At 46.2% G+C, this 13,700-nt stretch overlaps 2 protein-coding genes across 17 annotated transcripts in view; both read right to left on the minus strand.

Moving 5' to 3' along the window:
• fes (FES proto-oncogene, tyrosine kinase) overlaps window positions 1–6,365 on the minus strand; it is a 15,577-nt gene extending 9,212 nt beyond the window's left edge. For 2 of the 6 annotated variants that reach the window (XR_011993747.1, XM_023814183.1), the window contains exons 1-4: window positions 5,206–5,580; window positions 3,603–3,882; window positions 755–928; window positions 282–378 (exon numbers count right to left, since the gene is read on the minus strand). Coding sequence is in view for 5 of the 6 variants with exons in the window: in XM_023814183.1 (XP_023669951.1) it covers window positions 282–378; window positions 755–928; window positions 3,603–3,824 (493 nt within the window). In the remaining variant the exon portion in view is untranslated. The other 4 variants (XM_023814187.2, XM_023814185.2, XM_023814184.2 and 1 more) reach the window with 4 other exon arrangements.
• Window positions 6,366–6,605: 240 nt separating this feature from the next.
• Window positions 6,606–13,700, minus strand: part of furina (furin (paired basic amino acid cleaving enzyme) a) — a 69,337-nt gene continuing 62,242 nt past the window's right edge. For 10 of the 11 annotated variants that reach the window (XM_023814234.2, XM_023814232.2, XM_023814239.2 and 7 more), the window contains exons 13-16: window positions 13,295–13,474; window positions 12,752–12,876; window positions 11,886–12,014; window positions 6,606–9,903 (exon numbers count right to left, since the gene is read on the minus strand). In XM_023814234.2, coding sequence (XP_023670002.2) covers window positions 9,290–9,903; window positions 11,886–12,014; window positions 12,752–12,876; window positions 13,295–13,474 — 1,048 coding nt within the window. In that variant the 3' untranslated portion in view covers window positions 6,606–9,289. The remainder of the gene's footprint in view (window positions 9,904–11,885; window positions 12,015–12,751; window positions 12,877–13,294; window positions 13,475–13,700) is intronic. The other variant, XM_023814243.2, reaches the window with a different exon arrangement.

Below are 13,700 nucleotides of genomic sequence, written 5' to 3' on the forward strand. Positions count from 1 at the left end.
CTGCTCACTTACGAGGTTATTAACTAACTTCAAAAACACAATATTTTTTTTGTCAACCCATGAGGACCTCTGGCCGTTTATTCTTTAATAATTCCTCCTCGAAGCCCCCAACCTCCCAACACACACACCCCCACATCGCTAACACCCCAGACCAGCCCCTCATGCTTATTCTTATTATGATCGAGAGTGTAAGGGATCTGCGCTTAAGGTGGGAGGCAGATCACCGAGCCACCTTCAGAAGTGGGCCGCCCGCCAGGTCACGCACCCCCCCCCCCCCCCACCTTTGCCGGCATCCTGGTACTTCCTCTTGGCCTGACCCGCGTCTCGTGCCAGCTGCCGGTAGCTGGATTTCACTTTCTCCAGCTCTGCTTGCGTTACCTGGCATCACAGAGATGACATGTTTCAGCAAAGGTGCTTGTCAGTGTTTCAAGAACAAGAAAGTGACGGATTTATACGATTAAAGGCAGCAGATTTCTCAGGTTAACTGAGCTGCTCAAACCCATTTGCGAGTGACTTTAGATGCCTCGTCATGTTCAAAAGGAGCCTTTCCGGGGAATTTTAATCAAAGGTTGACATTTTGCATTCATCTCAGGAAAAAAGTTGATTTCATATTGCAAGGAGTAAACATGAAAAGATGTTTTTTTTCCCCCCATTAAGATTCTTTATATGTTGGTATTGTTTAAAACTGCGATAATCAGCACTTATCGTAAAGCAACGATACTGGTTCTGCTCAGCTTTGGCCGGGACGCCTCACCCGGTTCAGGTCCTGCCCCAGGAGGCTCCACTGCTCTCCGTAGGTCTTGCGCAGCTGCTGTTTGTCGCGGATGAGCAGGGTCAGCTTGCTCACTGGCCCTACAAGGAGATCTTCCGAATGCTTCCGCAGGATTCGACTCAGGCTTTCTGTCTGACTCACCATGGTATTCCATGTCTTATGTGGGGGGAGGGGGGGGGGGAAGGACAGGAAGTGAAAGTATTTAGGGACAGAGACCCATGTCACTGTTGTCCTAATGCAAGACCAGTCATGAAATGTGAGATCCTGAGAAATCAACCTCAAACATCTCATATAAAAGATACCACTGCCCTCCCTTAAGGAGAATGACTGTTTCAGGATCTAATCAGGGACATGGACCAGTTAGGAGACAAAAAACTAATCTTTTAACCGAAACAGTGAACATGTGATATAGGCAATAATTATGCCGCCAATGTCTCCTATCTCTAATGATAAGCTTCCGAAGGATTCTATCAGATATAAACACCTCTTTCTCAGGAACGCAGCACTGACACGTATTACACACCCAGAGCTGAGTCACCAAACCATCGACTGCCCTGATCTGTGTTACATGGAACCACGACAGTGGATGACTCTGGGTTTGTCAGCTTTGGTCACCTTTCCGTGTCATTTAAAGGGCAACTCTCACAGCCCATATTTTCGATGACAGGGTGGTTTGCATATACTGCACGGTTTTTGGCAATCGAGTGGGACTTACGCCCGTTTTGTCCCTTAAGCTTGCACTTAAACCTGCTCTGTGCCGGGACTTTATCTTTGTTTGCTTACATTTAGCCCAGAATCCATTATATCCGGCAAGTTATTTGGCTAAGCATGAAATCCTGCTTCGTGATACACGCCCCAGGTTAGGTGTAAGCCATAAATTACTGTAGAAAAACACCCTGCTTAAATGTGAGCTACAACTTGTAGTACCCAAAACTCAGAAGCCTCAAGTAAACTAGCAAAGCCAGTAAACATCTCAGTTAAAATAATCTGCAAACGAGTTGAGGGATAAAGATGTGTCCAGTAAGCACTTTAACTTCACAAAATTCAGGTTCGAGACAAACCGTTACATAAGAATATAAGAAATTTACAAACGAGAGGAGGCCATTCGGCCCATCAAGCTCGTTTGGGGAGAATTTAACTAATAGCTCAGAGTTGTTAAAATCTTATCTAGCTCTGATTTAAAGGAACCCAGGGTTTTAGCTACCGCTACACTAGCAGGAAGACTATTCCATACTCTAACTACACGCTGTGTATAGAAGTGCTTCCTCAAATTCGTTTTAAAATGTTCTCCCGCTAATTTCCACTTATGGCCACGAGTTCTAGTATTTAAACTAATATTAAAGTAGCCATTTGGCTGAACAGCATCCAGACCCGTTAGAATCTTATAGACTTGGATCATGCCCCCCCTTAGTCTCCTTTGCTCAAGGCTAAAGAGATTCAGCTCAGCTAACCTCTCCTCATAAAACATTCCTCTAAGACCAGGAATCATTCTCGTAGCCCTCCGTTGCACCTTTTCTAAGGCAGCAATGTCCTTCTTAAGGTATGGTGACCAAACCTGCACACAATATTCTAGGTGGGAGACCTGTTTATATGCATATGTGCAAAATAATTATTTCACCAAAAATGAATGAGCATAATAGTTTACGAAAATGTGAAAATACTACCATCTTATTCTGTATCCTCAATTCTAGGTTATATTATTATTTTAATCAGTGTAAGCAAAATAAACAGGAACAAAGTTTTCAGGGATAAAGATTTCAATGTATGAATAATCTCTACGTAAATCAGTCCCAACAGCATCCATGCCGATGGCCACTGTGGTCTGGTGCCTGGATACAGGTTACCTACGCCGTCTCCATAGCAACAGATCACAACTCCGTGCCAACAGACACCTCAGGTAATGAAAGCCAGCTGACCCCTGATTAGACTGCTCACCTAGTCAGAGGGGTTAATTCGGGTCAGTTGGATGGATCTGGGAAACTCGTGGGGGCTGGCTGTGATCCCGGGAGGGGTCAGAGGCTGTTGATTTTGCAGTTTTGTTATGTTTAGGAGCCATAATGTCTGTTACATTTAATCGAGTTAAATAAGGTAAATTGATTCTATTTAAACGGTATTGCTTGAAACCTGTTCCCTGCAAATGAACTGCTCTCTGACAGCTTCCTCTTTCTCTTCATTCTCATTTTATATAACCAACTACTTTAAAACGAGTACTGGTGGCTTAGTCGGAGATTAAGAAAGCATCCTGTCACCATCGACGGTGTGAGGCAGCAACATGTCTGATTACCGCGATGCTTCGATGTGTGTCTCTGATCACGCTGCTGCAATGTGGTTTTAGCACCACGCTCACATTCAAAGGCAGTTTTTCTAAAGTTATACATGCATTGCTTCCATTTCTGTGTGTGGACATTAATAAGCAGACAGAATGTTGCTTTTTTTCCAATTATCCTCCAGATTTTAGGCTGGAAAAGTGTTTTAGGGTTTAGATGCCGTGCTGAGCTCTCGACGCTTATTCGAGGGATCACGCATTGCAATTACTTTTTAATTTTATTTAAGCAGGACAAGCACCCGACATGACTAAGACATATGCTGTTACACATAATAAACGGCTGGAAGATAATACTGAAAATGTGTGCTTGGGGAAAAAAAGTGTGAATGCTAATTTGATTAACAAGATTAAGATGGAAATGTTCTCCTGTCTACAGTGTGAATGAGCTGGGAGCTTTTCGGAGGAAGGCCGCCCAAATGTTTATGCTAAATCAGACCGTATCATGTGCGCAAAAGGGGACATGGCCGACCGTGTGACCAGCTCCTCCCAAAGCACTTACTGCACCTTGTTAAACTGGCTGATGTAGTCCACCCCCCCTCCAAAGGGGCCCTCCAGCTTCTCCACCAGCACCGACATCTGGTGTAGTTGTGCGGAAAACTCCTTGTCGCTCTTGGCTCGCTGGCTCATCCATTTCTTCATGGTCTCCATGACCCGTAGCTCGGAGTCCTGGAGCCGCATGATTGCACTGTGGGCCTGAGGACACCAAAACTCCTTTCCGAACCCCATGCCGACTGCGAGGGGTACTGCGGGTCACACAGGAAGCTCCAGCTAACAGCAGTGCGAACTGACAAAACAAAAACAGCAAAATCAGCTAAACTATGACTCTACTTAACACTAGCGTGTTAACACATCATTTGACTGGACTAGAGACAAAACATAATTATAACCGTGCAGCTCCTATTTTGAACCAAGTGGCATTTTTTTAGACTTCAAGCATCTCTATTTACATCGGCAACGATATATGTAGTTCACAAACTCAAATAACTATGCGCCTTGGAGGATTGTATCGAGAAGTCTTTTGAGAGTGCAGGACTATGAAATGCAAGCAAAACCATCTCTTCTTGACTGCTTGTTAAACATTTGCATAGAATAATGCGTTACGCAGGACATAGTTAACATTTGTCCAGTTTTATTTGCGAAGCTGAACATTTATGGCGGGGGGTGGATTAAGTAAAGCACATTTCACAAGCCTCCGGGTGTGTAATCTCCGGAGCCCAGCGCACCGGTCTTTTTACTGACGGAACAATACGCCGTTCTGCTGTTACTGTGCGTAGCTGCATTTCTATGCTAGATATCTAGCAGCGCGTTAATATAACATCGTGTATTTATAGGCTAAAGCTGGGTAAAACGTGATTGAAACCGGCAGACAACTGAATGATAACAGAAAACCTGAAATTAATAGTCTAGGTTATATTCATATAACCCAATTCTGTATTATCACAATATCATGTGCAATTCACACATTAAGCCCGATACTGCACATTATGATTAACTCTGCCAAACTATCAGTCAAAAGGTCCGCAATCCATTGATCTATTGATAAAATGGCATTCACCAATCACTCTCCCTTATCATAACCACGCTCAATTTTTCGTAATCTATTTCAGATAAAAGCAGTTGAAAAAAATCCAAAGTGGTACGAATGGCAGAAGCTCCACTGCTTTCTGTTACCGGTAAATTCAACTTATTTTAATCTTCACGAAAGCCAACTTTTACATGATTACTAGTTGTACATAAAAACAGGGTTAGCAACTCTGTCGCGTATTTCGTTAGAGACAATCAAATGGAAAACGGGAAAGACAAAGGAATAGTGAAGATAAGTAACTCGAAAGCAAATTACGCGGGGTTTTATGTGACAACCAGGAAAACTCGGAATAGTGTAATATTTAATCCATCATTAAATTCAATTTTAAACGGACAAATTTGACGCCTTATCCACAATAATGACATTTTTTAAGATCATGCTAATTAAAGATCAAGTTTACTTCTACCAAAATCAGTTCACGTACATTTTAAGGATGATTGTGCCTGCTTTGTGCAGTAAACAAAGCAAGACGTAATTTTAAACGACACTGACAGCTATAAGAAATCGACACACGGTACTCACCTCAGTTACCTCTATAGTGTAAATTATCTTCTATTTCGGACGAACTTCTTCCAGATTTGCTTCCGGTCATGTCAAAATAACTGGAGAGCAATTAAGGTCTAGAACATATGGGGGAAATGCACAACATGCGTAATAAAAAAAAAAAAACTTGGTAAGCCAGTGCACTTACTGCCGCTGTGCACTAAGAACAGGAAGTGAAGTTTCAGCAGGGTGTGTAGGTCCTCGGCTGGGAAATGCCACTGGAGCACAATTTCATGTAGTAATGAGGAAATAGTAAAACATTTTGGTCCCAAATGAACATCGGGGAAGTAAAACTGAAAATCAAAAACACTTTAAGGCTTTTGGAGACACCGATATTACATAATATTGGTTTAGATCTACCTAGGGGGTGGTTTCATCCGGGACATCCGCACGCTCGGCTCCATCCCAAATTTCTTCCCGAACCTGTTTGCGATCAATAATCATTTGCGTCACTCTAGGGCGGCACAGTATCGGTGTGATTGATCCGCAGTAAAATGCTTGGGTTTCAAATTAAGTTTATTATTTATGATAATTCCTATGTATGAACTTTTAAAACCATTTATGCCACTGGACATTTACAGAAGACCTAAATAAATGAAAAACGAGCACCTCATACCCCAGGATATAGCAGTAGAACCCCAAATTAGGTTTTAAACTTACAAACAAGATGTTTTCAGGTTCCTAACCAGATATCCAGGCTGGTACATATCTTACAGCTCATTTTTATAAATCGGAGGTTGGGTATAATGGAATCTGGAGTAAAATCAGATAGAGGTACTGGGAATAGAATATATAGGCCTAAATTTTACGATGATATTTCCCCTTTGATCTTATATTTCGGTTCGATTAAAGGGGCGGATAATATAAACTTTTTTAATATATAGGGCCAAAAATAGAGGTGGTAAAAAACGACCGAACGAACTACCTACAAATGACAGAATTAAAATTAATCGATGACTGATATAAGTCGAACTGTTGGTGTTAGGGTCGTTTTGAAATCTGCAGTGTGCAGATGCCATCTCTATAACGGATACCAACTTAAAATTTATATTTACAAACCAGTCCGATTAGTTGGTCGAGAATTACAAAATGTGTTTACCTAGTACAAGGACGAGCTCACCTCACTGGACTGAAAATCGCCGTCTGAAGCGCATATGTATACATATATGTGGTACAGCACAGAAAGGTTTAGTAAGACTTTCAATTCCCGCTTCTGGGGCGCACTATTGCGGTACGTCGCTTTCTGTTTGTTAAGTTCCATGCAATACTTTGTCGGCGCTAGCAACACAGCCACTTCAACTCGAATATCAGGTCTGTCAAAACATTTCCAGCGGTCCCTTACAACAAAAGACACGTTTGAACAATTGAAGAGAAACATATAGGTTTGCATAGATTTTATTTATTTTTTTGTGTATAATCTATTTAATCTGCATATTGACATCAATTAAATAAAATGGGAAAATTAAAGACAAGCAAAATAATTTTTAAATTACAAGACTGAATGCACTACACACATCTATGTGTGTACAATTAGATATAAAGATAGGGAAAAGGGAACACCAGAAAAAGGAAGAGTGTACAAAAATAGGCATTTAGGATTTTCTCCATCTCAGGCATTCATCCATAAATTGTATCGACTACAGCTCTTTACTGCAGAGGTACAGATTACCAAAAGGCTATCGACCTTGCCATTTAAGACCGAGGTCAGCCGAATTACAATGGGTGGACATCCAGAGTGCCACAGAGCCCCTGACGCAACCGCCTCTGTCATCCAGAGATTTTCAGCTATTCAAATGCGAAGTTTGCAGCACAGACCTTGCTGAACACACACCCGGCGCACTGATAATCAGGGATGGCGCCTCGCGGAACGTTTCAACATGTCCCTGAACCGGGGAATGAGGACAGACATCAACGAATCGGAGGTCAGTATCATACAGTCTGATCAACATGTACACCAAGGGTCACTGGTATCGGAATGAGCCAGCAAGGGACCCAGAAGCTCAACCGGGTCTCCATTACCACCAGCGTCTCCAAACTATCGAGTCTGTTCAGAAACTATAACATGGGGCTCGATTCTGCCAAATTAATGTCTTCGCTAATTCCCCCGTGCCATACTGTATGCTACTAGCAATCACTATTAAGTTCTGCTGCTGCAACGGAGGCAGCCTGTAGAGGGCGCCTCCTCACTCGCAGCTGCAGTGTGTCGAACTAAAAGTTTAAAGTTTATTACCTAACTGTTGCTTTAAATTAACTATTTAAACAGCACGTAATCCTATAAAAGTATGCAGTTCAGCAATCTGGTACAATGGTCCAGTTCTGTTTAGATAAAGTTCCTAACCAGCTTTGGCAATGATACATGTCGTACCCACACAAAGACAAATCTGTCTTAGTGAAGGCAAATATTGCTTGAATTGTACAAGTTCTGGTATGAACTGGAGCTGGACTTCATGATGGGAAACATTTAGCAGTGAAACATTCCTGGTGAATAGCACATTCAGGTGATGTCTACGGCTATATTTAGGTCCGTGTTTGATTGCACAAGACTGACAGAGGGGCAGCTCATTCCCGAAATCACCCACCCCCAAAAACATTGCATACCATAAATCAACTCATTTAAATAATAATCATAAACCTCAGCTCATGGTGAAGATGACATGATGCATAGACAATTCACTACATGAAGCATTAAAGACAGCAGGAAGATAAGACACCATCTTCAGCAACCCAGCAGAACGGACTGTTTCTAGAAAAAAAAACTCTTCAGACCAGAACAGGTTTTCATTCATCGTTCACATCTGTTTTCCCCAAAGGCTTAACATTATGGGCTCATCCACTGCAGCAGCTCCGTAGGTCCTAAAAAAAAAAAAAGAAGTATTGCACACAAAAGGTCTCTCAGCATCTTGTCGGAGATGCATGGCTGTCAGAATAGAGCTGACAGTGTTCATCTACTAGGGACGGGGTGGAGGGGAAACGACCAATTCATCTTCTGAGAAAAATGACCAAAGAAGATTGTAGGCAGATGATTGAAACAGGAAGCAAAACAGTGACATGCATCTCAGAAAGAAAGAAACCACAGTGCCCATCTATAGATATTCAAATGAAGTTTGCTGTAGTGTTCTGGTCAATGTCACAAAAAAAAAAAAAAAAAAAAAACACTCCACCACAAACCTCAGAGTGAACACTTCAGATTCAGGAAATGAATGCAAGTGAATTTCAGCAACCCTGGGCACCCAATGTAGCCACACTACTCGCCCCGTACAACAGGAAACCAAATCTGCTGCATCTGCCATCCCAGATGCTGCTTTGGGATATCTGGCAGAAGCTGGGACCCTCCGCTCCATCTAACCACTAGCAGACCCTCCTGGGCCACTCAGCCACTGAGGGACCCTTAAAAGGAAGAATCAGTTTGGTTCAGGCATTCCTCAACCAGTATCTGGAGGAGGGAGAAAATTACAAAAGCAATGGCACCGCGGTGGGATCTTATGAAGCCGCCCTGGGCAGCAGCAAACCACTGGTGCCAACAGCCTAACAGGCAAGTTCAAGAAGGTTCCCAGAGGCCTGATGGAGGTTTGGTGGATCAAAGGCTTGTTTAACATACAAGGGATGGATTAAGGTTTTATCGGCTAGACTGAATGGGATGTATCACAAGCCCTGCCCTCTGAGAATCACACCTCTTACAAGGCATCTGTCCTAAACCTGATGCGAAAAATAATGGTTGGCCATGAGTTGGAGAGTCTCCATATTATTACTGGACTTCTGTCCCACAAGGACAAAGACCAAGGGGAATAAGGAACGAGACCCTGAGACGTGGAATTCCTGTCCAACCATTAGCATGGGCTACAGATCAGCTCAGAGTATGACGGCCAGGCGAGCTGGGGGATCACAGAGGGGAGCAGGAGGACGGAAGGAAAAAGGGGAGCCTTTTCCATCACACCATGTGGGGGGGATGAATGAGAGCCACCCAGCAGATGACAGAGACAGGAGGAAAATGGGTGGGGCAGTGGTGGGGACACAGAAGGCAGCAGAGACATTGCAGGAGGGGGTATCAAGAGGCAAGAGGGGGTTAAAGAGCACTTTGTGTTTTGATAAAGGCAGTCCTCTCGCTGTGACTGTCAAACTCATCATTCTCAGACTCCGAGAGGCCATCCTCCTCCCTCCACATGGATGGGATTCCCTTGTAAGACACCATCCGGCCCCTTCCCAGGCCAAAACCCACCCGGACACCGGCCCCGTTCTCCATCATGTGGTGGAGTTTCCCCGGACCGCTGGAGCGAAGCTGCAGTACAGCGAAGATGCCCACGAATGCGGCGACGATAAAGGTGCAGCTGAGCACGGCTGCGACCGCGGGCAGGCTGGAGGACAGCCCCGGCTCGGCAAGGCCCCTGCTGTTGGGGAGTCTCTCCAGGACACCCGGAGACTCGCGCTGTATCTGGTTCTGGTGCAGGCAGCTGCCAAAGCTGGGGTCCAGGTGGCTGTGCGGCGGGCAGGAGAGACAGTCAGTGTGGTGGGGGCCGCTGCAGGTCAGGCAGGACGCGTGGCAGGGTAGGCAGGCCTGGACAGAGTGCGGCTCCACGTTGTTGTCCAGGGTAAAGTCCAGGGTCTGGGCAGCAGCGGTGAAGCCGGGAGGGCAGGCCGTCACGCAGGTCTCCCTGAAGAGGATGTAGCCTGGACGACACTCTGAAGAGAAACAAACACGGGGGGGGAAAGGGTCTGTGAGCATGACGCGCAGAGGCCAGGAGAAGCAGTGAGCAGAATGACCACAGAATCCTGCAATCACTAAATTTACAAGGGCCTCAGCTCATGTTCGGGGGCAGGTTTTACAGATTAAGCACTGTGTTTAATCAGGAAGGGGCCTTTCTGGGACCTGAACCAGCAACCTTCTGAGTTTACACTAAATCTAAGCCTCCCAAAATCTGGAACATCTAGTTAGCTTTACTTATTTTTGCAGTTGCTAAATCGCTCTCCTTCATTCTCTCCTCCCCCATTCCTTTATCCCCCAAAGCCCTTCTCCTCCTGGACCTCTCCTCTTTCCCTGCCTCGCAGCCAGAGGGGGCTTCTGATGTCGGCCTCCATTGCAGCTAAGCTGCCTTTAGCCCCCTGCTGGAAACCTCTGGACCTTGCAATTGTGTCCGTCTGGAAGTCCACTTTCTACACTCGTATTTCTGAAGTTGCTTGTATCCCAGATTAACAAATTATTTGCCTTACAACTATTCAAAGATGGCTTCACGCCTCAGAGTGGGTTAAGATTTGGTAGGGTTGGGTTTTTTCCCTCCCCTCCCCTCCGCTCCGCTCTCCCTCTGCGTTTGCCCCTGGGAGGGGTGCGCTGGTCGTCTCTGCCACTAACGACTTTGCTTCTCTTGGTCTGTCTCAGGATGGAGGGAGGAGAAGGGGGGGGTGGGCATTGGGGGGGCGGGAGGCTGTTTTTCTACATGGAAAATTTTTGCTCGTTTCATTCCTGAGGTTTTTCCTTTAATAATTTGAGCATAAAAATACTACAGTGAAGTTCACCATCTACACGGAGGGGGGGGGGGGTACTGGGTAAATTCTTAACTCAACCATATTTAAGCATGTTAAGAATGGGTGGGAGTCACTCAAGTCTATAGATGCTCTCTGGGTTAAAATGCGGTTACGTTCCGATCAACCTATCGTAAGGTGAAGATGCATTTTAATACCATACTCCTAACTTAAAACATCAAAACCTAACCTAGCCTACCTTAAATATACTTGGACCATGTACATTACCCTACAGTTCGGCAGAATCGTCAACAAAGCCTATTTTACAATAGTGTTGAATATCTCATGTAATTTATTGAATAACCATTGTAAAGTTGAACTATGGTAACCTGGGGAGCGTCTATATTAGCGTCTTGATGGAGGACATGAAGGTATGAAGGAGAGACAGGGACACCCACAGCTCAAATGTGAAGTTTGCAGCACAGAACTTGCTGAAAACACACCCGGTGCACTGATAATCAGGGATGGCGCCTCGCGGAACGTTTCAACATGTCCCTGAACCGGGGAATGACATCAAGGAATCGGAGGTCAGTATCATACGGTCTGATAGACAGCGGAGTCAGGCGTGGTGTGGGACGTTTCATTGCGCGCCGGGAGACGGGCATCGTTAAGAGCAGGCGGCCACCATGAAGCTCAGCCTGATCTTGGCCACTTGTTATGAGCTCCGGCTCCATGACACATGCCGCAGGGGGCGTGACAGACTCTGCAGGGATTTCTAGAGATGAAAGAGGTGGATGCTAATGCACTGGAAGGAGAGATTCACGGGGCCCTTCTAAGATCATTAGAACAGAATTAAAAGATCTGGAAAATTCTCTACCGCCCAGCAGCCTATTAGGTACCTCTCCTCCCCGCCATGCTGTTCAGAAACACCCACCCCCCCCCCTCTTAGCCCTGGTCAGCAGGCTAGACAGCATCTGCTGTGCCCAGCTCGTGCCCTGTTAATGACGAGGGTGGACAGACCGGGCAGAGCAGGACTGGCGGGCACAGCGAGGTGGCAGGGAGGTGGGGAGAGCCAGTTGTCGACGTGCCACTCAGCTCCCAGCTTGATGGTGGTGGACCAGAGAGCCTGCCACAGCTTCAAGCCCAGATCTTTACCGCAGCGGTCTCTGAGCAACGATTTCGCTGACATCACAGGGGATACTCACCAATACACATCTGATCAGCATCAAAGGTCTTGCAGCTGTGATTCACGGGCTGGCTGACGTCCAGTCCAGAGAGGTCAGTGGAGTCCGGGTCAGTGCCATAAAGGACGAGCGTGAACTGTGTTAGTGTCCCTGCGGGACCCGGGACAGAGAACACAGTCACTTAGCGGCTGGGGGCGGGGGCCCAGTTATTTAAAGGCTTAAGGTGGAGTCAAATCTAATTAGGAGATCTCATTCCTTCGGAGGAGAAACTCCCCAAAGGACAAAAGTCATTGCATCAAGGAAAATACAAGGTTAGTATTGACGACGGCACTTCAGGACGTCCATTACGGGAGAGCACCGTCCTACCCAGGAGGAGTGAGCTCATTTGCTGCCCGTGATTACAAGAGCGAGAAGGTTTAGCGAAGGACATCGCAACGTTTCAAGTAAAATGGGTCACTCTGCCTCGCTCCGCAGTGTCTAACGGAACGGGGTAAGAATGGTGAGTTGTGTAGCACGCCACAAACGCGGCCTGCACGACTCCCCCAGATTTACTGCTGTGGCAGTGGCGGAGTCCTGACAGGGGCCGGGTCTAGAGCCCCTTGCTCCTTCTTGATTTACTTCAGGAAATTTAATTCACTTGATTTACAAGCTGGTATAAAGGCCACACCAACTGGGCCGCGTCCGGTCATAAAAGGGAACAAAGGAGCATCGGGGACGACCCGTTTCTGTGGCTCGTTACGGCAGTCCTGCTTAGAGGCGTGAAGCACCAGCAGTCACTGACCCCCACCCACATCCAGTGAGGACTCGGAGCGCCAGCCTTATACTGAGCCACCGTTTTTGAGCAGATACCCCCCCGTCCCCAGCAGTTTATGGTACAGTCCCCTTACCATAGTCACTGGTCCCAGCAACATTTTCGATCTCGAGCGTCCACTCCCCCCGAGGGTCCTCATCCCACGAGTGTGTGGTCATGAAGGCCCACTCGTTAAAACCCTCTGAGGAGTAATCATGAGGCCTGGGGGAGGGGATGGGGATGGGCGATTGGTTATGGTCTTTTTATATCGATGGAAAAGCACCACTTTAAAATCGAGCAGCATAACAATGCATTCAGCTGGAGGCCAGGATCTGTGGGGCTTGGAGGGGTGGTCCTTCAAAAGGAAGGGCACGTCCCCCGACAACCATAAGCACTAAGCTCTCCGACAGTGATACGTATAAAACTACTACATTTATCTCACAGATAAATGAGGTGTATTAAAAATGCAGTTAGAAACACTTATTTGTGTTGTGCTTAATTTTCTTGAATGAATGAATATTCAACCTTTATCGTTTATGCATCTTCAAAACTCCACCATAGCTGACAGTGAATTCTGGGAAATGTAGTGTATGAAGATGGATTAAATGCGCAGCAGAGGCGAGCCTATGATACAACCTACCTGGGGGCCAGCAGAGTGGAGCGAGTCCCTTGGGGGCTGACCAGGTAGATGGCCAGGTTCCCCCGCCGGTTGTAGGACAAGGTGAGCTCTGCCTGGGCGTGCTCCAGGGACTTCACATAGTTGGGCATCCCAAAGCATGCATCCACGCTCTTCGTGATCACGAGGTGGCTGCCAATATTCCTGCCGCAGCGAGGAAACGCCGACATGTGAGAACATTCACGTGGGTTGCCCAAGGAGAGGCTGGCAGTCGAGGCAATAGGCTGAACACGTCAGCTGCGCTACCGCGTGGAAGGGGAGGGTGTCAAATAGCCCAGGACAATGAGGCCCACACAGACAGGGCTGGGGGGCTGGGGAGTCCACCAGCCTGGCAAAGAATCACTAAATCCCAGTGACACTGAACCAGCAA

This window comes from Paramormyrops kingsleyae, chromosome 11, assembly GCF_048594095.1.
Source record: "Paramormyrops kingsleyae isolate MSU_618 chromosome 11, PKINGS_0.4, whole genome shotgun sequence".
Classification (NCBI taxonomy): Eukaryota; Metazoa; Chordata; class Actinopteri; order Osteoglossiformes; family Mormyridae; genus Paramormyrops; species Paramormyrops kingsleyae.